Raw genomic sequence first — 23,068 nt, forward strand, 5'->3', positions numbered from 1 at the left:
ATGTTCTTATGACCAAAACCCATCAACTGGATGGTTATGGGAATTCAAAATGGAAATGGTAGAGCCTATTGAGTAAAGGGTTTGGATGTCGAGTTGCAGGATCTTGTGGATTAGTGGTATGTGACGCAGTATGGCTACGGCTGGGTAGTCCTGATTTTTGATTTCTTGGGAACCTAGTGGTTGGACCAGGTGAGAGACTGGTGGTCTCGGGGATTGGCTAAGGGTAATTACTTATCAGTCATGAAGGGGACGTCAGAAGTTATGGTGTATTATGGATCTCGAGGTAGTAGCGGGGTATCGACTCGTTTCGGAAAGGATTCTGAATCGAGGTTCATGCATGTTCAGTACAGGATTTTGTTTTAGTGTGATGAGATTCGGGAGCATAAGGATGCCAAGGGCATCAAATGCAGGATACCAGGGTAATGAATGGGTTTGGTTCGATGATACCTCAAGCCATCACGATGTGACTCGAGTTGGTTCTATCAGTAATGGGATAGCGGCATGTTGAACCAGGAGAAGACACGTCAAGGGAGGTAGGGTATGATGTAAGACCACAATTGTTTTTGTAGAATTCATTTTTGCATTTTTGGTCCCTTGAGTACGCTGGGCGTACTATGGGTACGCATAACATACTCTGCCTCAGTGATTGCGGAGGAGCCCCACGTATGTTGGGCGTATGCGTCTGAAGGACTAAACCCTAAATATCAGACCTGTTCCCTATTTCAATGCCTTTTGGCCTCTTGGATCAAACCTTATTAGTCTCTTTAGCCCAATTTCGTCTTCCTTCAGCTGAGTTAAAGTGTGAGAGAGTTTTGGAGCCTAAGAAGAGGGTTTTTGTGGTTACTTTGGAATTTAAATATATATCTATTTATGACTGGTTGTAGTAGGTTACCGTACAATTTGCATATATGTTGCATCTACAGAAAATGTATATTGAGAAACTAACTTGAGAGGATAGCTAATTGTCACTTTTGTTCACATTTGATCAATTTTTTTGTACACCTTTAGCCATCAAACTCTCATTTTGTGTTTAAATTATAACTTATGACCGGCCAATATTGTCGGTTTATCTCTTCAAATCGTAGAATACAACTAATACAGCCAAACCCTCACTAAATATGACAACCCCCAAACAAGATAACTGTCAAACGCATTTTAATGTCGTATCAATTTCATGTCAAAGTTTGAACACACACACAAGACCTCGCTTTTTTTACATTTGACAGCAACACGAACACACAAGAAAATTGGAATAAAATTGAAATTGAAATGTGTAGAAAATAGTTGTGAAGATTGTAAAAAAGATATAAAGAAGACACTAATTTTTTAAATACATAATAGAAGTTGCAATAATATAATTTTATTTGGAAAAACCTTAAGTTTTAAAAAACATATAAAAGAATTAAAAAAAAAGTAATTGGGGAATGTTTGTTAGAAGTTTGGACCAATTTGGTTAAAAAAATAAGTCATGAATAAAAAATTCAAAAAGAAACTTTAATAACAATAACAAGTTGAATCCACATTTGTGGTTCCGACCGGTCCATTCGACAACCCCTTACGCCTTACCAACTTAGCTAACTTAACTTTTTGTTAAAACTTGCCAAATAATATTAAAACAATCCCCAAAACAGCTACTGTTCACATGTAAATTTTGTTAGTAAGGAATTATAGGGTCTTTTACGCTAGAAGGAGTGACTGCGATTTCAAACCGCAGTTTTACCACATGGACCTGGAACACCGACGCCTGGGTGAGGTCTACTCCGCAAATTCTGATTGGTTGGTGCTCTTTGACAGTTCAACGGTCCTTGCATTTGAAATTACCACTCAAACTCACCATTTTACCATTTTTTCTTCAAATTTTTTCAAAATGTCTGCTTCCATAAGACCTACCAACGAAAAAACACACTCTAGAAACACTACAACCCTAATATTTTCATTTGATCAACCGATTTTTTCGCCTTCATATTAGTTGTGGGAATGAGGATCGCAGAGGATTCATGGAAGGCTAATAGATTTTTGGAAAGCAGAAGTAAGAGGTGTCATCTGGTCGGACAATGGATGGAAACAATATTGTTCATGAAGTTGTAAATTATATAAAGTATATAATAGAGAATAATATACGTTTTATATATCTTAATTAATAATTAATATACTGTATATTGTTTTTAGATATTGTAGGGACATGGATATTTTTAGAAAAATCAAAACCATTTTTAGTAAAATCAAAAACCATCTTGTAAAGTTTTAACATACGACAGTGGAATCTATGGTTTTTTTATTTAATAGAAAGGAAAATCCAAAATCACAATTAACTAATCTCTATATAATCGTCATAGAAGTTACACATGACCTGATGATTAAAAGAAAACCTATGTACCACACAATATAATAATTTCTATTACTTCCTCTGTTTCTTTTCCTTTTTCTCTTTCTCTTCAGACGAATACTCCAACTGCAACAGACATTAACACCACATTAAAGCCTATCCACAATAACTTTATGAAAAAAAACAATTCAAGTGGAATTACTAGTATATCTCACCGTGATGATAAGAATGCGAACAAATATAGCAATAAAGTCGGTAGAAAGCAAGAGAGCATCTGTCACGTAATCCAAATTTCCAAGATGAGCGCTTTCAATAATCTCCTGGGTGTCAACCACAACGTACCCAATAAACACCAAGAGCCCAAAATACATCTAAAAAACAAATTAAACATTGCTTAGTTGGAAAAAGACTTAGATAAAAAGAAAGAAACATAAGCTTATCTTTATCTTTATACCTGAATTATGAAGAGGGCAGCAGAATCACCAAATATTAATGATGCAAAACCTGCCCATACAAGGATTGAAAAACAAGAGGAGAGAAAACCTCCAAGATAAAGAAACACTCTGCGTCTTGCCATTAATACTGCGACTCTTTTTTTCTGGGAATATAGATGTTTTAGAATTACGTGAAGAATAAGAAGTCAAGATTGTAAATTGTTAAGATGATTGAATCTACCTTTTCATGTGTAGGAGAGGTTAGTATCGAATACAAGCAGCCCAATGTCGCGAAGAAGGTTAGAAAGCCTCCGATGTTCAATAGCATGTGAAGAATAACTCCAAATACAGATGCCATGAGAGCGCAACATAGTAAAAAGTAAACCTACAATTACATTATAGGAAGATAGTTTATAACAATTGAATTGACGGAGGGAAGTAAATGGAATTACATATAAAAATCCCGAATCTAAAGATTAGAAAACCTAATTGTTATTTTGATAACTGATTACTAAACAGTTGTAAATTAAACGAAAACACATGTGATAAGAACAATCTCTAACGGAAAAACAAACAATAATTCCTTCAAGATTACGCGATACGCAGACGAAGTTGTGAAACCAAAAAGATCATATAACATTTTCACACATTAGACAACAACAAAATCGAACTAACTGATTTAATGGTTTTTTTTCTTCCAAAACTCATTTATTAATTACGAAAGTCAGACGAAACACACATCCAAACAACCCCATCTCAATCTTTAATTTGTAGACAATAATAGATCCCCAAAACAGAAATGAAGCTTTAACACCCAACTATAATCAAATTTGCCAGATTTTGCCTTTTTCACCAATGTCTCCAAATATTCATCATTTCTCAAATATTTTAATTATAATTGCAAAACGACTTATTGAAAAGAAACGATAATCACTCATCTTAACAAAGTTTAGCTTACTTGTTTCGTTCCTTACCAGCTCATATGCTCCTTAAGAAGGCCAATCCCAGGCTCTCTGCTTAAAAACCCAAAATTTGGAAAATACCAAGACATAGTAAATGTGAATCTGTAAAAAGAATATTTTAGTGCTTATTTTAACTTAAAGTTGGCATAAAATTCATAACAAGGTTACAGTTTAGAATGTTTATCACATAACGCGGATTTACACAAATCAATGAGACAAATGGATCCTTTGGAGCTACTATATGTGAAAGTGCTACAATGAATATAAATGAAATTCAACACATGTAATCACCTCTGCCATAAAAGAATTCACAAAAAAATAGTATCAATAAAAAATTAAAATTAAACGAACAAAAGATATTAAAAGGTTGTACTAGTAACATATTCCATTTTTGTAGGCTTCATTTTCTTCTAATCTAGTCTGATTCGGTTTGTATATATAGCTTTGGGTGATTTTCAGTTTGAATTGGTTTCAATCCGATTTGATTCAACCTAAACCAGTGTTAAGTTCATTGAATCAAACTCAAGTGGTTTTAAAACCAATCCGGTTTCTAAAAAAAAACTTGTGTTAGTATGTCGGAGTGAAATGTGGATTGGATTCCTTTTTGAAAATGAAATCGAAATTCACATTATCAAATTATATATAAAGATTCATATAAAACCGTTATGTATTTACTGAACAATGAAATTTCAAAATTAAGGTATCACCTAAACTCATCACTAAAACCATAAGCCAAGACTATATATGGGTCCACAACAATTCTTCAAGTATGAAGTTTTTTTAAACTCATTAATTTCAGCAAATCTGACAAATTCAGTACAACTTTAGGATGATTATATTAATACTTAAAGAAATATACAAGTATGATTGTCGTAGGTTGACCTTTCAAAATCACGACCATCAATTTATAGTATAACCAAGTTGGGATTATATTAATACTTAAAGAAATATACAAGTATTATAGTATAATCAAAATCTATAATGTTTTTCTCCAACCTTTTCATCAACTAAAAGCCACTCTTATCCCAATTCAATGCAAATTAGAACCATGAAATTTGCATCCTACTTTCATTTTTTATTATTACAATGTTGAAAGTACAATGCTATACTTGTGTAAAATTTTCAAATTACAATGTCTTAATAAGAAAAAAAAAAACTGTTGTAGTCTATAAGTTTTGGATATTTTATAGTTTTCTATTTGATGCAGTTGCTTGATTGGTCTTTTGATTGGACTTACATGGTGAGAGGATTGGTACTTGATAAAAAAGTGAGGAAATATATTGAAGGTTTGTGTTTTTCATGTATAAATTTTGAGCCATATCATATAAAGATGAATCCCAGTGTTGTATATTTTTTAAAATTTTTTTTTACAAATGGACAGACATAAATATGTGAAAGTGGCATATCATGGATGTAGGTTATTGTCAAAAGATGAAAAAGTTGCTACATATGGCAACACTTTGGTTCTTGATGCATTTAATGAGCCTGATTATGCACTCGTTGATACCCTTTTCTCATTGGCTGAAGCTTATTTATTTGCTCAACTTGTTGACTTTAAAGATAATAATCAGGAAAAATCTCAGAAGAAAAAGAGTAAGTTGTGGGAATTGGAATTCATGATTCCATTTCATTGTTTGTTTGTTTTGTTCGGTTGCCAAATGAACATAATTCAATTCAATTTTTTCAGATTTCTTCAAATTCCATGTTGGATGTATTTCACCACGAATTCAATTTCATTTGTTTTTGTACTAAAAGACCAAAATACCCTCGTGTTTTTGCAGCAATTTTCGAATGTACAGAGATGTCAGGGCTGCTGTGGTTCTCTGCCATCGTGATGGAACTTTGAAGTAGATGGTTGCAAAAAAAAAACGACTTTCCCCCTTAAGTTCATACTTTTTACAATTTTGCCCTTGTTTATTTTTTTCTAAACTTTTTCAAAATTAGGTACATCAATGAGACAACTCATTAGTCCCAATGCTACAGATGCTTAGAACTTCTGGTTTTGCTGTATTCTTAGTGACACACAGGTTTATTATTATTATTATTTTACTTTTTAAAGTCTATCATCTCAGACCGTGATAGTAGATTCACTTCGAGGTTCTGGCAGTCATTACAAAGTTCCCTAGGAACTAGGTTGGACATGAGTACAGCCTACCATCCACAGACCGATGGGCAAAGTGAGAGAACTATCCAAACCTTAGAAGATATGTTGCGTGCATGTGTGATTGACTTTGGAAAAGCTTGGGATACTCATTTACCCCTAGTTGAATTTTCCTACAACAACAGTTATCACATAAGCATAAAGGCAGCTCCATTCGAGGCTCTCTATGGCCGAAAGTGCAGGTCCCCTCTGTGATGGGCTGAAGTGGGTGATACACAGTTAGCTAAGGGACGAGTTCCCGAAAGCACTCTCACGGGTCCGGAAATCATTCGGGAAACGACAGAGAAGATCGTTCAAATTCGTGAACGATTGAAAGCCTCTAGAGACCGACAGAAAAGCTACGCTGACAAGCGTAGGAAACCTTTGGAGTTCCAGGTGGGCGACCGAGTCCTACTGAAGGTCTCACCCTGGAAGGGCTTGATACGCTTTGGAAAGCGTGGGAAACTCAATCCAAGATACATAGGGCCTTTTGAGATTCTTGCAAGAATCGGCCCTGTAGCTTACAAACTCAATCTACCGCAAGAACTCAGTAACGTACATCCTACCTTCCACGTCTCGAACTTGAAAAAGTGTCTATCCGACGAGACTCTTGTTATTCCACTCAACGAGATCGAGATCAACGAGAGCCTCAACTTCGTGGAGGAACCAGTAGAGATCATGGACCGAGAGGTCAAGCAAACAAAACAGCACCGTATCCCGATAGTGAAGGTGCGCTGGAACGCAAAGCGTGGATCGGAATTCACTTGGGAACGTGAGGATCAGATGAAACTGAAATACCCTCACCTTTTCGCTTAGTTATTTGTAATTTCTTATTTGCTTAAATTCTAATTTCGGAACGAAATTCCTTCTAACGGGGGGATGATGTGACAACCCAAAATTTCCATTCTGTACAAACTATATCACTTCAATAGAAGTTGTAGCAGTCACAGTTGATTTTCAGACTCTTCGCGTAAGTTTGAGAAATTCAGGGTTTACACTTCAGGAAATATCAGGAGAGTGGGTGCACTAGGGTTTTGTGCAACACTGTTATTCCAACACTCTATTTTATTAGAGATCATTACAGGAATAAAAATATTTTCTGCCAAAATATCTCAGGACTATAAATAGATTTCTAAACCAAAATCATTCATTATTCACATTTCCGACTAGAGAAAAGCCATTTTCTCTCTGACGGATCTTCGGGTTTTTATATCAAAATGTGAGTAACTCTTTATAGTAATGTTAGAAAGCTTTATACGTGTCTATAACATGATTTAGAAGGCTAAAACATGAAATCTAGGAGTTTACACCCCAAGGTGTTCTTGAGCGGTAAACTCCCGAAACGAAGCCAAAACCGATACTTGTGTTAGGTTAAGGCCTTAGATGATTATGTAAGCATGTTAGGGACAAGAAAGCAAGCCACAATCCACCCAAGATTGGGAATTTACGGCCCAGAACTCTCTTAGGCCGTAAACTCCATATTCTAACACTAAATGGTGTTTTGAGGACACTAGGACTTTAAGGCTTGTATCTAGGCTATTTTCCCAAGTAGCACAAGGTCTTAAACACATCAAATGACACAAACAAAAGTGAGTTTATGGCCCAAGAGAAGCTTAGGCCGTAAACTCCATTTAAATGGACAAAAGTGTGTTTTCATGACACCTAAAGCCCTAGTCCTTTACAAGAAATTGTTACACACTTAATGGAAGGACCAAACCACATCAAAATCACTTAACCAAGTGAGTTTACAGCCAAGACATCATTCTTGGGCCGTAAACTCCTAAAAAGGGCACTAAGGTGTGCCTAATGCCTTCATATGCTAGGAATAAAAGTCTAGAACATATCCCACAAGTGCAAGAGGCTTGAAAACAACAAAAACCCACATTACTTAGAGTTTACGGTCGTAAACTCCTAATTTGAGTACTTCTAGATCTTAAACCCTTCCAAGGACTTAACCACTAAGTTAGAACAATTTAGAAAGCATTTGGGACTTCAAAACACACCAAACACACATGTTTGGGAGTTTACGGCCGTAAACTCAAGAGTTTACAACCGTAAACTCCATGTGTGATGGTTTATAGAGAGTAAACTCTCCTATAGGGTCCTTTGGAAACCCTAAACACAAATACCCTGTCCCACAATAGCTTAGATGCAATCCTTATGGCTTAAAACACTTATATAAAGTGTTTATTATGCCTAGGATGTCTTAAACATTATCAATTAGTCATTTGAGTCTAATTGAGTACATATATGTGTGATTATATGTTCATTAGGATCGTAGTGTGTGCACAAGTCCTCGCTTGACACCTAGCAATCCGATACCGTTCATTTCATTTCAATCACCAACTACAGGTGAGTTCATACCCCTAATCAATGTTTTAAATGATTTTAAATGCTTTAAAAGGGGGGAAATACAAGTAGAAACAAACATGTTATTAAATCATTATATGTATTTTATAACTGTGTTTGTCATTTAACAGATTTCACATACTACAAAATGTGATGCATGAAATGGTTTTAAATCTTAAAAACGCATTGTTATCAATTGTTTTACCTTTGAAATGTATATCAAAAATGACATCAAGTCATTGTTAATTATTGTTTCAAATCCAAAAGATGTCTTATAAAAACCATTTTACATTATTAAACTAAACTATGTATGTACACTTATGTTCTTATATATGTACTGATGTTATAGTTTACAGTTTTCATTTAGTTTCTCACACCCTTGAGTAGTAAGAGTGTATAAACCTACTTGAACAACCAATTACCTTCCAACAAACTATCATAGGGATAATTTGGAGATATCAAACATAATTCCTATTACAAGGAATCACACAAGAGTCAGTTCATTCATGAGTCTATACTAGTACATTACCTGATACATGAGTACCTTTACATTTGATTACATGATACATGAGTACGTTTACATATACTTACATGATACATGAATACCATACATGAATACTGTTACTTAGATACATTATCCTGTACTCACTTACGTGGATACTTGTACCTAGAGTTATTAGGAAGATTTATTCGTACCTTCTGTGTAAATTTTCCTGCCTATCCCAGTTCAATGGTATGTCTATACGGGACTAACCATTCCGGAACCCAGCTGTTAGCAACACTGGGTGATGAACATCTACGGATGTCTAAGGTTGTTTCTGATATTAGAGGTCAGTTACGGAACTAACCATTCCTCCATCTCCTGTTGCAACAGGGGATGAGATGAAAATCTTCGGATGATCATTAGGTTAACGTTGTTATGGGATTAACCCCCCCCCCTCTCCACCCTGCTGCCGCTACAGAGGGTGAGTGGACAATCTTCAGATGTTCATCGGGTATACCTTTCGCTTCGGCGATGTCGTGATAATCCTGGTCACCCAGGGTTAACACTTACATGATTATATTTTTCCTATTTACTTTATTTTGTGATACTTTCACATAAACGAGGAGTTAGACTAAGTACTCTAGTACTAGTCAATAGAAAGGAAAAGCTATCATCATACTTACAAAACATTCGGGTCTTGGTAGAAGACTACCTAGTCATTACAAAACATTCGGGTCTTGGTAGAAGACTACCTTGTCATTACAAAACATTCGGGTCTTGGTAGAAGACTACATTTCATACTTATAGAAAATAAGGGTTTTTCTAGGGTTTTCATACGTACATCAACATTTTCATTTAACGATTTACATGGCCTTTATAACAGATTTTCACAAACAAGGAAATGACACTTATATACTTATGAATTCACCAACTTTAAAGCTGATACTCGCTTTCAAAATAACTTGTATTCTCAGGTCATCAGTAGACAGGTACGGAGGCCGGGTTTTTGAGAAGACGGAGCAGACAAGTCTCGTCTTTTATTTTGATTGTATATTTTTGGTGTCTTACTACAATGAAAGAAACACACATGTATTAAAACTTTACTTATAATGCAAATGGATGATGTTGTTGCTTGTTTATTATATTACTATGTTGTGATACTGTACATGACGTCCTCCACCCCTGAACGTTTCCGCCGTTCGTGGTTTTGGGGTGTGACAACGTCGCCCTCGCTTACGCCCCGCGTCCGAAGCCAGTACGCACCGCGTACCCTCGCCCTGATCTACTCCGAGTGTTAGACAGCTGGACCCTCGCTGGCACTCTTATCCGATGACTACGCCCCGCATAGGTCTGAGGTACGCCCAGCGTACCGAGGCCTCGCAGGGCTATAAAAGGGGGCCGATTATCCTTCATTTTTCACACCTTTCTTCACTCTCTCTCTAACTTCTTTCTCTCTCTAAGTGTTCTAAACACCCACAAACCCTAGGGAACCTCCCTAGCACCCTAGGGAAGCCCCGAGGCTCCCGGAGTCCCGAGAAAAAGGAGTTTTTCGGTTTCGAAACGCTGCTCCAATTAAGTCCCGGTTTTCGATAAAATTTGCTGTAAGTATGCTACGCTTACGCAATTTTTAATATAGCTTTCAAATAATTATAGGAATGTTATTAGGTCCTTAAAATAATTATTTGGGCTATTATTATGAGTTATATTGAGCGTTATTAACGCTTAATAATAGTCAGACTAATTAATTTGTCGCAGTTATCGTTAGACTAAACCCTAGTGGTATTGGTACTAGGTTTTATCGAAGGAATATCGTTTTGAGAGTATCGAAGCGCTGTCCGAGTGCTGAGTCACCACCTACTCAGGTGAGTGCATAGTCCCTTTCATCTTACACATAGATATGAAGTATTTTAATATAAATTACGTGCTATGTGTGCATATTGTTAGAATACTTGTTGTCTACGCTGGATGAATGATTTATACATGTTTTAAATGATTTAAACTGTATAGTTATTTTATATCTACAAATATGATGGGATAAAACATGGGTAGATGAAATAGTTGGCAGGTGATGAAATAAAATAATGAGAGATAGGTGATGATAGGAAGGTGATGATAGATAGGTGATTATGAATCGGTGATGTAGGATACTACAACCTTGTCCGACAATTTGGAGATGTAGTCATCTACCAGACTATAAATGGCAACCACGGACTATCATAGACAACCCCGTGGAAACACCAGCGGGCTAGTAACCTGTAGGTGATGAATTACAAGTTCAGGCGATGTTGTAACTACGTATTCATGCGATGATAGTCTAACCCTTATTATGAATTACGACTCCAGGCGATGTTGTGGCTACGTATTCATGTGATGATAGACTAACCCTTATCATGATTTACAAGTCCAGGCGATGTTGTGGTTGCGTAATCATGCGATGATACCCTAACTCTTACTAGACACATATTGAGGGAGTAATCCCCGGATTAGTATTGTCTATGCAATGTAGGCGATGATCCTTAGGTAAAGTTCGTAGGAACAATCATATAAGGAAATACGATGTAAGGAGATGAGAAGTAAATATGATATAGGAGATGACCCTTGAGATAATATCTTTAGGGAAGACTAAAAGAAGATAATGGGGATGGGTAATTGGGTTGATTGTTTGATTGTTTAAACATAATAACTATATTATTGTGGGTTGAAAACCCTATGTACTCACCAGGTTTCCCAACCTGACCCACTCAGTTTATTTACATCACAGGTGGCGATATGAAGTGACATTACACTGAGAGATTTAAAGAGATGTAGATCACTAGTGTAAATAATTGTAAGTTCTGTTTATGCTTATGTTTCTGTATTAACGATGACATCCCAAACGTTTTAAGATGAATAAAAATACGTTTCTTCGAAAATGTTTTAATAACGTATTTATCGTGTTTTTCTGGGAACAAATTCCGCAACCTTTTTATAAAATGAAGTACTCTGATTTTTATAAAGCATAAACAAAATCGTTCTTTTCTGGCCGTGATTTTGGGGATGTCACATTGCGTGAGGAACAAAAAGATCCTTATTGATATACCTACAACTACAGAGGGTGTACTCCCAAGGTTATATATAATAAGGATCCCGTAGGCTAAGAATGTGTGGTTTCGCTCTACTTCCTTTTCCTCGTTGGGATGTGGATATTGAGTAGTATCACATATTCGAAGGCCTATCGGATCTAAGTTATATATGATTTGTATACCCTATGTAATCGTAGCAGGACTCGATATGGATCATCCAGTGAACTGTTAATAATCTCTTAGGATTCTTTAGACATTTCCATGCTCGCACGAACCCTGTAGACAACCCTAACCACTTCAGTACACGACAGAAGAGTTGATTCAGAACCAGAAGAGGTTCATTGAGAAAATTTCCTGTTCGGAAATAAATGAACCGGGTCGAGACTATTGAATTCACCAAGTGCCTATATCTTTTTAGGGACAGTGGTGAGAGATTCGCCTAAGTTTCCGAGATTCCAGTCATCCATCATGAAGTGGTGACACCCATGGTCGGGATTCAGAAGCAAGGCAGAGTAGAGATTCAATATGTCCATACGAGAAAAGAACCCTAGGTAACTACCCGAAGGAAACCAACGCCGATTCCAGTCAAAGATACGAGGCAGACCGAGGGAGCCAGTACATGGAACACGGGAAGTGCCTTTTCCTCGTATTCGTCACGCTAATACACCCATAAAATAATACAATTTAGTGAGTTAGTGGTTACACTACTCATGCTATGTGTTAGGTAAAACGTCGTTTGCCGTTGCCAGATACACGATTAGGGCGGATCCCCGCATCTCTATTGAGAGAATTTAGTCATTTCCCCTTGTGAGCCTCTCTTTCCGCAGTTTCGTTCCGAACCGTTCTCAAATCTCTCCAGGCCGGAGAGTGAAACCTTTCCCAGTATAAAGGTAACTTAGTAGGAACAACTCGCATCTTATGGCGTTTTTCCGATACTCATACTCCTACTTTGAATACCAGGACTACATCATAGGGATGTAGGTCGACACTCAGACAACCAATACCCGAGGCACGGGAAAGTTTATGCCTAATACATTCAAGACAGAAATGTCCAGGGTTAACCATCGTCTCCCATTACCTTGTATTCCTTTCCGTGTAGGAAAAACCATGCCACTGAAGAAGCGTAACCAGTCCACAAGCAAGAAACCTGCTCTCTTATTTGATGAAGCTACGTTCCAAGCTACAGTCTCAGCAGCCGTAGCAACTGTCGTGGCTCACCTGAATGCTAACACCGCCAATGTTAGCAAGGGCCCTGTCGGGATTTTCAATCCTGGCGATGGACAGCAGCAACCAACACTTTCATACCCAGTCACCCAAGAACGTTCATCGAACCCACTAAAGAGAAAATTCAAGATTGAGGAGGGAAGTACCTCGGCTCAAGGACCTTCCGAAGGGCAACGAGCTGAGGCAGTCCATACTCCTGTCAATCCTTCCCTCCCGACCTCAAGAAGACCATACCTAGGAGACTTTCCCCACTATAGCAAGTGCAGCTACCATCATCATGGTGCCTGCCTGGAACTCTTATGTGCTAGGTGCAACATGAAGGGGCATACTGCTTGTGTATGCAGAATTCCGGTGGAGCGTATTGCATCGATCACTAATGCGGCGACCAATCCCGTTTGTCACCTATGTGGTGAAATGGGACACTTCAAAAGGGATTGCCCAACTGAAGGAAACAACTAAGACACGGGAGGAGCTTGACTCTACTGCTTAGAGGGAAGCATCAAGGAGCTCGTTAGATTTTGGTACGTCTCTCGATCTTAGATAACTAAACTAAATACATTAAAAGATTAATTCAATGTAAATTCTTCCCAGTAAGGCGAAAGTCGCAGCACTGTTATAAAATTTAAAAATTCATTAGGTAAAACTATAATGGCTAAACATATACGTTACGGCCATGTAGATTTAAGATGGACAGACCTAGAGTGAGCGAATGCCGCCTCATTTCCTGTTACTTGTTTGGTTGTGGATTTAGGGCGGGGTCGCTCAGTCAACAGTCCTCCCCACCTTAAATATACATGACTAGTATATGTGAGGCGATTATAGAAATGCCTCGTGAGAATCCATTCATGAAAAGGTACTCTATTCGGAAACACTTAGGACTCTCTATAGTTCCGCGTCGACTCTATCGGTCCAAGTACCCGCGGTAGTGATACGTAGGATGAAACCCGAGACGCCTAGAACTTGTGTGCCTATTCGGCATATGACTTTATCGATCTTCACTTTATATCATGTCGAAGTGCGCCAACTTCGACGACTCTATTGATCATGGTTCGACTTCGTGCAACCATGTGTACATTCTTAGTGATGTGTAAAAAGAACTTTCTCCGTACCCATGTCGGCGCATAAAGGTTCTTTCGAACCTAAACCTAACTCAAATAATCAAACCTAATGCGACCCGTCAATCGTCCCTCTTATCTCAAACCTTCCGAAGTACCCAAGAGAGGGTACCGTACGCTGTTGACTGACCCCTCGTAGTTAGATGGACACCGAAGCGAAAGACACTGTAGATACTTCAGAAGACAATAAACATCTGGAGCATACTCCGTAGATTCCCCCGGGAGACCCTTCGCACCCCGCACATCTGGTTCCTGAACCCAGAGAAACGAACTCATGAGACTAACCACTATAACTAGGCATAGGCATAAAGGTGGCATATAATTGAGATCAAAAAGATTTAAGGTGTGCGTTTCCTCCCTACTCCCTGTTCGTTGTTGGGTTGTGGATTTGGGGTGGAGTCGCACAGCTGAACATCCTGCCGACCTTAATTGTATACTGCTTGCATACACCAAGTATTGGTGGTTAAGCCAAGCATGATCTCTACCACGGACCTCTTCACAAAACACTTTCACCCTATTCCATAACATAGGAGCCGGAGTCAAGAGAATCACTGCGGGTTGAGCTAGTAAAGTTCCAAGTGATGAGACCCTATACTCACTAGAGTTGACCTAGACCGAGGAAACTCAGAACCTTGGGAAGAGTAGTTGCAGTAGATGCTCGCACTACTCAGGCACTTCGTCCACCCTGTTGTAAACGAACAGTGCCTATCATCCTCCACCCTCTTGCATGGAGGAAATCATCGTCGCCCTGTAGACGATAAACAGCATTCTCCGAAGTAAACACTAGGACACCGAGAACCACAGGATAACCTTCGCAGCCAAGAATACTTGGTCAAAGTGCGAAAGTAGTTGCATGAAACCTCGTGACCCATATCCTTAATAGATTATAGACGTGACACCAGCCATGGTGTTAGTCGAAGGGTTATGTAGGAACATGCGCTTTCTGCACTAGAATAAACTAAAGTCTTGGAGAATCCCTGGACTATTAGGTGTTCCAAGAATACTATCTCACACAGAAATAGTAGAACCACCTCCCGAGATAGTCCAACACTCGTCTGGTGAAACCCTATCTCCCCGACCCTTAGGGTTTCCGTGTCTCAAGATTCGTTAGTGCAGGTCCATTTTGCACAAGCTTGAGATAGACACTCTACAGCAGACCGATAACCATAGTCACGCAACCCACTCGATGATCCAGAAAGCCTCTATCAGTCAGTTGACAGAAAACACGAAACCAAAGACCACTCGAGATTCCTAAGAACCAACCCGAAGAACTACACACACAGTACGAGGGAGAACGTTAGGAACTTCGGAATGGCGATCATGCCAGTGATGATCTTGCCATAGAAATATACTATGTTCTAAGTACTGAAAAGCTCTACCATTCTGAGAGCTTAGGACCATATGAGAATCCCCATGGAGACTTGGTCCAGCCCTTTTCAGGCTGCTACTACCTTCGGATATACCACAAGATTCACACCCGGTCGATCCACTTCTTAGACTTGATATGTGATTACCCAACGACACTCTTCTTGCCTCACTCATCTTGATAGAATCCATTGAGAACCCTAACCTTGTAGATACACCAGTTCGAACCCACTAGCTACACTAGACGGAATCCGCATCCCGTACGTGAAGGTCTGTCGGAATGACAAACACAGACTAGATTTCACTTGGGAATGCGAGGAGAACCGTATAGGAAGTACTCTCTTAGCCCTACTTGTCCATTCATACCTACTTCCTTGCCTAGACCTGAATTTCAGGATGAAATTCCCTCTAACGGGGGGATGATATGACAACCCAAGTTGTTCCGTTACATTTCCCCGTTACCATTAACGGAATATTCCAGTTTATAAAAGTGCTGTTAATTAGAGGTCGTCAAATTTAATAAACATTTCAAATGTTTATGTTTATATGCCGTTAAGTCGTGATAAAAGGAAATAAAAACACATAACACACATTTCCATTTATTTGGAAAAATGTTAAGTTTTATTATCACAACCACTAAATCGGGTGCGACCAAAAACCCTGTATAACGGCAGTATTGGGTAGAATTCCACTGAGATCCAACTCCCACCCATATATAAAGGGGAGTAAACTCCATTTGGAGCTTTTCCACCCTCTCTCTCTATAATCTCTCTCTAGACTCCTTTTCGACCCGAATCCGCAATCAAATGCTTCCAAATCGTAAGTCCGCTTATCCTAGCTTGTTCTAAACATATTGATTCGTGTTTATAGCTTAGAATTCGGACATAGAAGCTGTGAAAGAGGAGTTTACGGCCTAAGCTCCTCCTTAGGCCGTAAACCCCTTAATCAAGGTCAAAATAACCCAAACTTGTCCCTTTAAGCCTAGGAACAAATTAAAGAACTTTTCTAGGAGTGTTTAAATATTAAATCACATGATTTTAGAGCATAAAAGAGAGTTTATGGCCCAAGCACTTGCTTAGGCCGTAAACACCTCTAAACCTTCTCTAAATGTCCCAAAAACACTCCTAAATCACCCTAGGGATTAACACATAAATTAGGGGCTTATCCTCTTGGGTTTAGATCACTTAAACATAAAGATTTGGAGGATTAAAAGGAGTTTACGGCCCAGACATGTGTCAAGGCCGTAAACTCCCCAAACCAAGCCAAAATGTTGGTTTTTGTCCCCCAAATGGCCTTCGACATTTACCATAAAATGCTAGGATTGAAACAAGGGCTTAAACTCAAAGAATGGTGGGTGTATGAGAGTTCATGGCCAAGCCATAGAGCTTACGGCCGTAAACTCTCAAGGATTGGTCATTTAGGCTATAAACTCTAAAGGAGACCCCTTTTAGAACCCCAAACACCCCTATAGCCTTGAATAAATTACTAGAAGTGATATAAGGGATTGAAACTTCACAAAACTCAAGGAATAAGAGTTTACGGCCGTAAACTCCCTTAGGAGTTGTCCCTAGGCCATAAACTCCATTATAGTGCCCTTAAAGACCCTAAACCCACTCATGCCTTTTGGAATTGGACCTAGAATAATTCCATGAACAAGTAGAAGCCTTAAAACACAATAGAATCCCCTCACCATGAGTTTACGACCGTAAAATCATGGTGAGTAGTCCCTGGGCCGTAAACTAAGAGATAGGAGTTTACTCTCGGAGAGTAAACTCCATTCCTAAGCAATATACACCTTTAAACGCTACCCGGGACACCCAAACACTTATCTAAAGTGTTTTCCGCTCCTTTGAGTGCGTATACTTGTTTAATTAGTATTAAATATACTAATTGTATGTGAACATATGTTATCATATGTTAAATAGGTCATTGACTATGTTCGAGTCCTTATGTGACACCGAACGCCCAAACGGCACTTTCGTCGGACCTACTTACACCAGGTGAGTTCATACCCCTTAATGAACCTTTTAAATGTTTTTACATGTTTTATAGGGGGGAATACAAGTTAAACATGTCAGTTATCATATCAATCACATGTGATTGATAACCCACATGCACAAGATTTTACCACACTGTATACTGTTTTACCGAGTAGGATGCTATAAATGGTTTTCTAAAAGGTTTTCACTTGTTCAAGTACTTACTTTTACTGCTTTATCAAAGTTTCATTTCAAACTGATTTATGAAAGGTTTCCAAAGAATTTCTAAAATTTTTAAATCAAACATGTTTCACAAAGGAATACCAAGTCGTGATTTTCTTAAAATATAAAGGTTTTCCAAAGTTACATCTATGTTTTTATACTTCTACTCGATAACGTTTCCACTTCGAGATACACTTATACTTGATAACATTTCCACTTCGTGATACACTTACACCTGATGGACGCTTATACTTGTTCACACTCTTACTTAGTGATACGACTGTACTTCACTTATACTTGATATCGTCTCTACTTCACTTATACTCGATACGCTCCTACTTCACTCATAGTTGTCTCTACTTCGTGATACGGTTATACTTGTTCGACACTCCTAATTCACTTGCGACCGCTCCTACTTCACTTGTTAGACACTCCTACTTCATAAGAATCACTTCTACTTATTACACACACAGTCATAGTTAGATGTATGTTTGTGCTTATATAGATACATATAAGTAATTATTGAAAGACTTAGGAAGGCTCGCCCGCCCTATTTCTTTTTCTTCGTTGAGATGTGGTCTGGTGGGATCGGATGGTCGTCCGAAGGTCGTTTGGTTCATTAGTTATATACTATGTGTATAAGTATGGGCATATAGGAATTCTCTAGTCAGTTCAGTTAAGAGTATCTACATCTAGTTTACACTTACATTAGAAACACACTACCCACTATTTGGAAGTCTCTACCCACTATTTGGGATGCATCTTCAGGACACGGCCTTCTCCGTCATCTAGTTGGTGACCAGAATCTCCTGTAGGGAGAGCGGACATTGTGTGTATAGATCTATACGGGATTGACAACCCCGCACCCAGACTGCTAGCTACAGTCCTGGCCTACCAAGCCAACGGGTGATAAATGTCATATTTTGGATGCTTGTAGGGTGTCTGGTACTCTAGTCAGTATGGTTACGAGTATCCCGGGTTACCTTATAATTCTTTGGTCTTAAGGTAACGGTATCTTATCGGCAATTTACATTGTATGCTGGTAATTCATTTTCAGAGTCACACTGTTTTGACCTTACAAGACGTATCTTTCATTACTGTCTGGGGTCTGTTTTCTCTGTGTTGACCTTACAAGACGTATCATTCATTTGATGTTGTCTGGGGTCTGTATCCACTGTATTCATTGTATCTACTGTCTTCACTGTATTCACTGTTTTGACCTTACAAGACGTATCTTTCATTTGATACTGTCTGGGGTCTATATTCACTGTTTGAGACCTTACCAGTTGTACCTTTCATTTGGTACCTTCTGGGGTCTGTGCCTCCATTTGTTAGAATGGACCAGGCGTGTCGTTCATTCGATACTTTCCTGGAGTCTATGATTCCTTGCCTTAGTCAACAGTCCTCACTGATGAAGCATATATTATTCCCTGATGTCGTTTGCTTCCCTCATTAATCAAATTCAGTATTTTGATAATGATAGCAATTTAGGGAAAACTACTTTTTACCAAATAACACTGACCAGTCTTGGTAGAAGGTTGCTTTTATTAAAGAAAATATAGGATTTTCTGGAAAGAACTCTAATGCAATGTAAACACTTAAACTATTACTTCATAACATTATTTGACTAAATGACACTAAATACTTATGAACTCAGCAGCATTTGTAAAAATGTTGATACTCGCTTTTCAAATAACTTGTATTCTCAGGTCAGCATTAGACAGGTACATCCTCGGAGCTGTTGATGAAGATAGCTTAGTACCACACTGAATTTATTCTATTACTTGTATTACTTTGATGTATTAATGTAACCATGTAAAACTATTACTATTAATGCAATGTTTTGTTGTACTTTGATTACTATAATGCATGTGTTGTGATACTTGACATGACGTCATCCACCCCAGAACGTTTCCGCCGTTCCGGTTTTGGGGTGTGACAGTATACCATAGAAGTAAGGGTATTTTTGTATTTCTACGATTCAGTTTAGGTTTCGTATTCTTTATATGCGTTCAGTTTTGCAGTTGCATAGCTAATCGCATCCTTATTTAGCTGGTTTGGTTGCCCAGTTGATCAACTTAAGTTTCGTATTCCAATATTTTTTTATCAACTTGAGTGGGGTAGTTGAGACCTGATAATTAAAGAAAAGAGAAGAAGGAATCCCACTATCAGGTTTTTAACTTGTATATTGTCTAAACTGGTAAAAATATAAGTTGGTTGGTGTTTAAAGTAAAAAATTGAAGCACATTAATATGAAAATATATATAAGTTGGTTGTATAAAATGATATAAATCACATATTTACATTAATTCATATGTATAATGATTATGAGCAGAATGACCAAGAACTAAGAAGGGAGAAGAGCAACAAGTCCAACCGATAATCGGTAGAAGGTCAAGACTGACGAAACAGGCATACATGTTATTTCATGATGGTATAATTCAGAAAACCCAACCACCAACACCACCACGACTCTCCTCTTTCTGACTTACCTAATCAACGATTCCAATTTAATTTGTGTTTTACAGGTTAGAAGAAGGACGAAATTGACAGATGGAAACTTCAATAAGAATAATAAAGGTTATTTGATGTATGCTTCTTCAGGTTTAAATTTACAAAAAAGACAGACTTCATATTATTTCAAGTTTTTTTTATGTTTCTTCTTTTTTTCAGCAAAAGGAAGTAGCAACAGTGACCTTTCAGAGGATATGTGAAGCATATGAGATATTAACTGATGAAAACAAAAGACAAATATACGATATATATGGTATGGAAGGGTTAACCTCTGGTTTAGAACTTTGTCCAAAGTTAAATAAATTTGAAGAAATCAAAGAAGAACTTCAAAGACTAAAACGTAAAAGAGAAGACGAAAAAACCTCTGCTCATTTTCAACCTTCTGGTGTCATTCTAGCACAATTATCAGTTCCAAGTTTTTTTTATCAGGGCATGGTTTAATGAGAGCGTATGATTTCTAATCCTTTTCATTTTGTAATCTATATAACATTCTTTAAATTCTTGAAAAGATTGGTACCCATATCTATAAATTTGCAGAATGTCAACGAAGAGTGAAATCCAATCTCAAATATCAAAAACTAATGTTATTGCTATTGGTGGGACCCTGATGTAAAAGGAAGTGATGGTGATGCAGCTGCAAATGTTGTTTTTAGACATCAATTATCTTCTGTTTCCTCCATTGAATTCATCGCTTCTACTGGTTTAAGAGGATTAATTGGTTTCCCTTTCAGTGGTATTATTGGAAATGAAAACTTAAGATGCTATTTTTAATTTTAATTTTTTATTTATAATAAACAAAAAAATGAAAGTAGGTTGCTATTTGTTGATTCAGATAGGTGTCACGTCATCCCACTGCAACAATGGGGCTTGCCATGTCATTAAGAGATGGTTCTATAAATCTTTCAAACTTTTGGAATCGTCAACTCTCCGCAACATCAAACGCAAGTGTAAGAAATTAAGAATAAGAAGCTCTTTTTTTATTTAAAAAATAAACATTATTTTTTTATTATATATTTATTTTTGGAGTGTCTTCCAAATAGAGCTAAGTTTAGGCTCAGACCCTTCAGTTGCTGTTGGATGGAGAAAGAAAGACCAAAAAGTGGCTGCAGCAGGACAGATTAGGGTAAATTTTTGTTTTAAAAATTAGTTTTGTATTCATTATTTGAATTAATTTGTTAAAATTTGATATGTAGAGACATGAATTAAAGAAAAAAGATAGAAAAATCTTTCAAAATAGTATATGCTACTTTTCACGTTTCACAGTTCTTAATAATTTAAAAAAATTTATATATTTATTTAATGTCTTAAATTTTATAGATTGGAACAAGTGCAATTGGTGCAGTTGCTTGAGACACCCGTAGATTCTCCACAAATTCTCATGGGCGTATTACTGGAAAAATTGGCAAGGTATTATTTATTTTCCTTTTATTTTTTATACTTTCTTGTATATTGTTACAATTACAATAAATTTTTTTGTACTTAAACATTGACAAATGAAACCTAATTTATATATATATATATATATATATATATATATATATATATATATATATATATATATATATATATATTATATTTATTTGTAGTGGTGCACTTGAACTTGAAATAGAGGGTAGAAGAAAAATATCAAATTTTAGCACCATTAGAATGTTGTACACAATTGGGATTCAGGTACATTTTTTTTATTCTATTGTTCTAAAAATTATATACTTTACAACTTTTTTTATTATTATTATAATAATAACTCTTGATGGTAAAATAGTTAGAATGTAAACGAAATACATGCTTCACTCTCACTTTCAGTATTTTGACAAGAGGGAATTTTCACAGCTAAGTCTTCCCGGTCTCTACGATTGCTTGACTTAAACAAGTGTTCATCGTGGCCCACAGAAGTTGGTTGTTCCTGTAAGTTCAATTGTTACAAAATTATTATTTTTTTTTCTTCAAATTTTATATTTTAATGATATTTCATATTGTTGTTTTGATGTCTATATATGAAGAAATTCTTTTTGATTTTTCTTATCGTGTGCAGATTTTTCTTTTGGTGTAACTTTCACCGGTCTTTTTGATTCTTTTTGGACCAAGGCAAAACCCTACATGACAGAGATAACAAGGTAAGAACACCTGTCTAAGTTTGTAAATTTATAGTTATTTGACAACGTATGTCAAGTGTTCGATGAATTTCTCAAACGAAACAAACATCACAAAATATGAACTGAATGATTCTTTCCTTCACCTTTGTCAAATTTATGTATTTATTTTAGTTTTTTACCACTTCATTATAGGAAATGAAGACTTTCATTGCTCACTATGAGGCAGAGAAACTGTCGCTAACAAACATGCGCGGCGAAACCTGGGAACACCAAACCTACAAGACGGAAGTGATGGCACAGATGGATTCAAAACCATCATATGAAAGTTACCTGCATATGCAACAGGTGCTGCTTGACAACCACTACGAGACAGCAAAAATGACCAACACCATCCTTGAAATGCAGGAAAATATGACGCCCTTATCAACAATCTCAGACAACAAATCAAGAAACTCCCTGAAGACAAGCATCCTTATAAGTAATATGCTTATCTATTTAGTGATGTTCTACTGTAAATAAACAATATGTACCTATACAACCCTTAAGGAAGTAATCTTTTAATATGAATATTATGTTAGTATGTAAATGTCCTTATGCAAGAAATCTGATGTTGTAAATATTTTGTTGCTATGTCTAAGTCTTACGTAACTGTTATGCAAAACTGTGATGCAGTTTAATTCCAAAACCACAGCGCCAAAGGCGCACTGATTCCATTCTAGTTAATTATGGTGGCATGTTGCTCTTTATGCTATTAAATAAGTTTGAATCATAATCGTGGTCTATAAAATTTTGCAGGTGT

The 23,068-nt window shown here is 37.2% G+C and overlaps 1 protein-coding gene and 1 pseudogene across 1 annotated transcript; one reads left to right on the plus strand and one right to left on the minus strand.

The window, feature by feature from the left end:
• Positions 1-2,300: 2,300 nt before the first annotated feature.
• Positions 2,301-3,879, minus strand: LOC144997841 (bax inhibitor 1-like). Its single transcript, XM_078957704.1, has 5 exons — positions 3,719-3,879; positions 3,002-3,145; positions 2,781-2,924; positions 2,542-2,697; positions 2,301-2,452 (listed from the first exon to the last, which is right to left on the minus strand). Exons 2-5 carry the CDS (start codon positions 3,116-3,118, stop codon positions 2,399-2,401), a joined length of 471 nt encoding a protein of 156 aa, XP_078813830.1. The 5' UTR covers positions 3,119-3,145; positions 3,719-3,879; the 3' UTR covers positions 2,301-2,398.
• Positions 3,880-5,095: 1,216 nt separating this feature from the next.
• LOC145045218 (chaperone protein dnaJ 13-like) lies at positions 5,096-22,788 on the plus strand (annotated as a pseudogene).
• The last annotated feature ends 280 nt before the right edge of the window (positions 22,789-23,068 follow it).

Source organism: Lactuca saligna, chromosome 5 (assembly GCF_052625555.1).
Source record: "Lactuca saligna cultivar CGN05327 chromosome 5, ASM5262555v1, whole genome shotgun sequence".
Classification (NCBI taxonomy): Eukaryota; Viridiplantae; Streptophyta; class Magnoliopsida; order Asterales; family Asteraceae; genus Lactuca; species Lactuca saligna.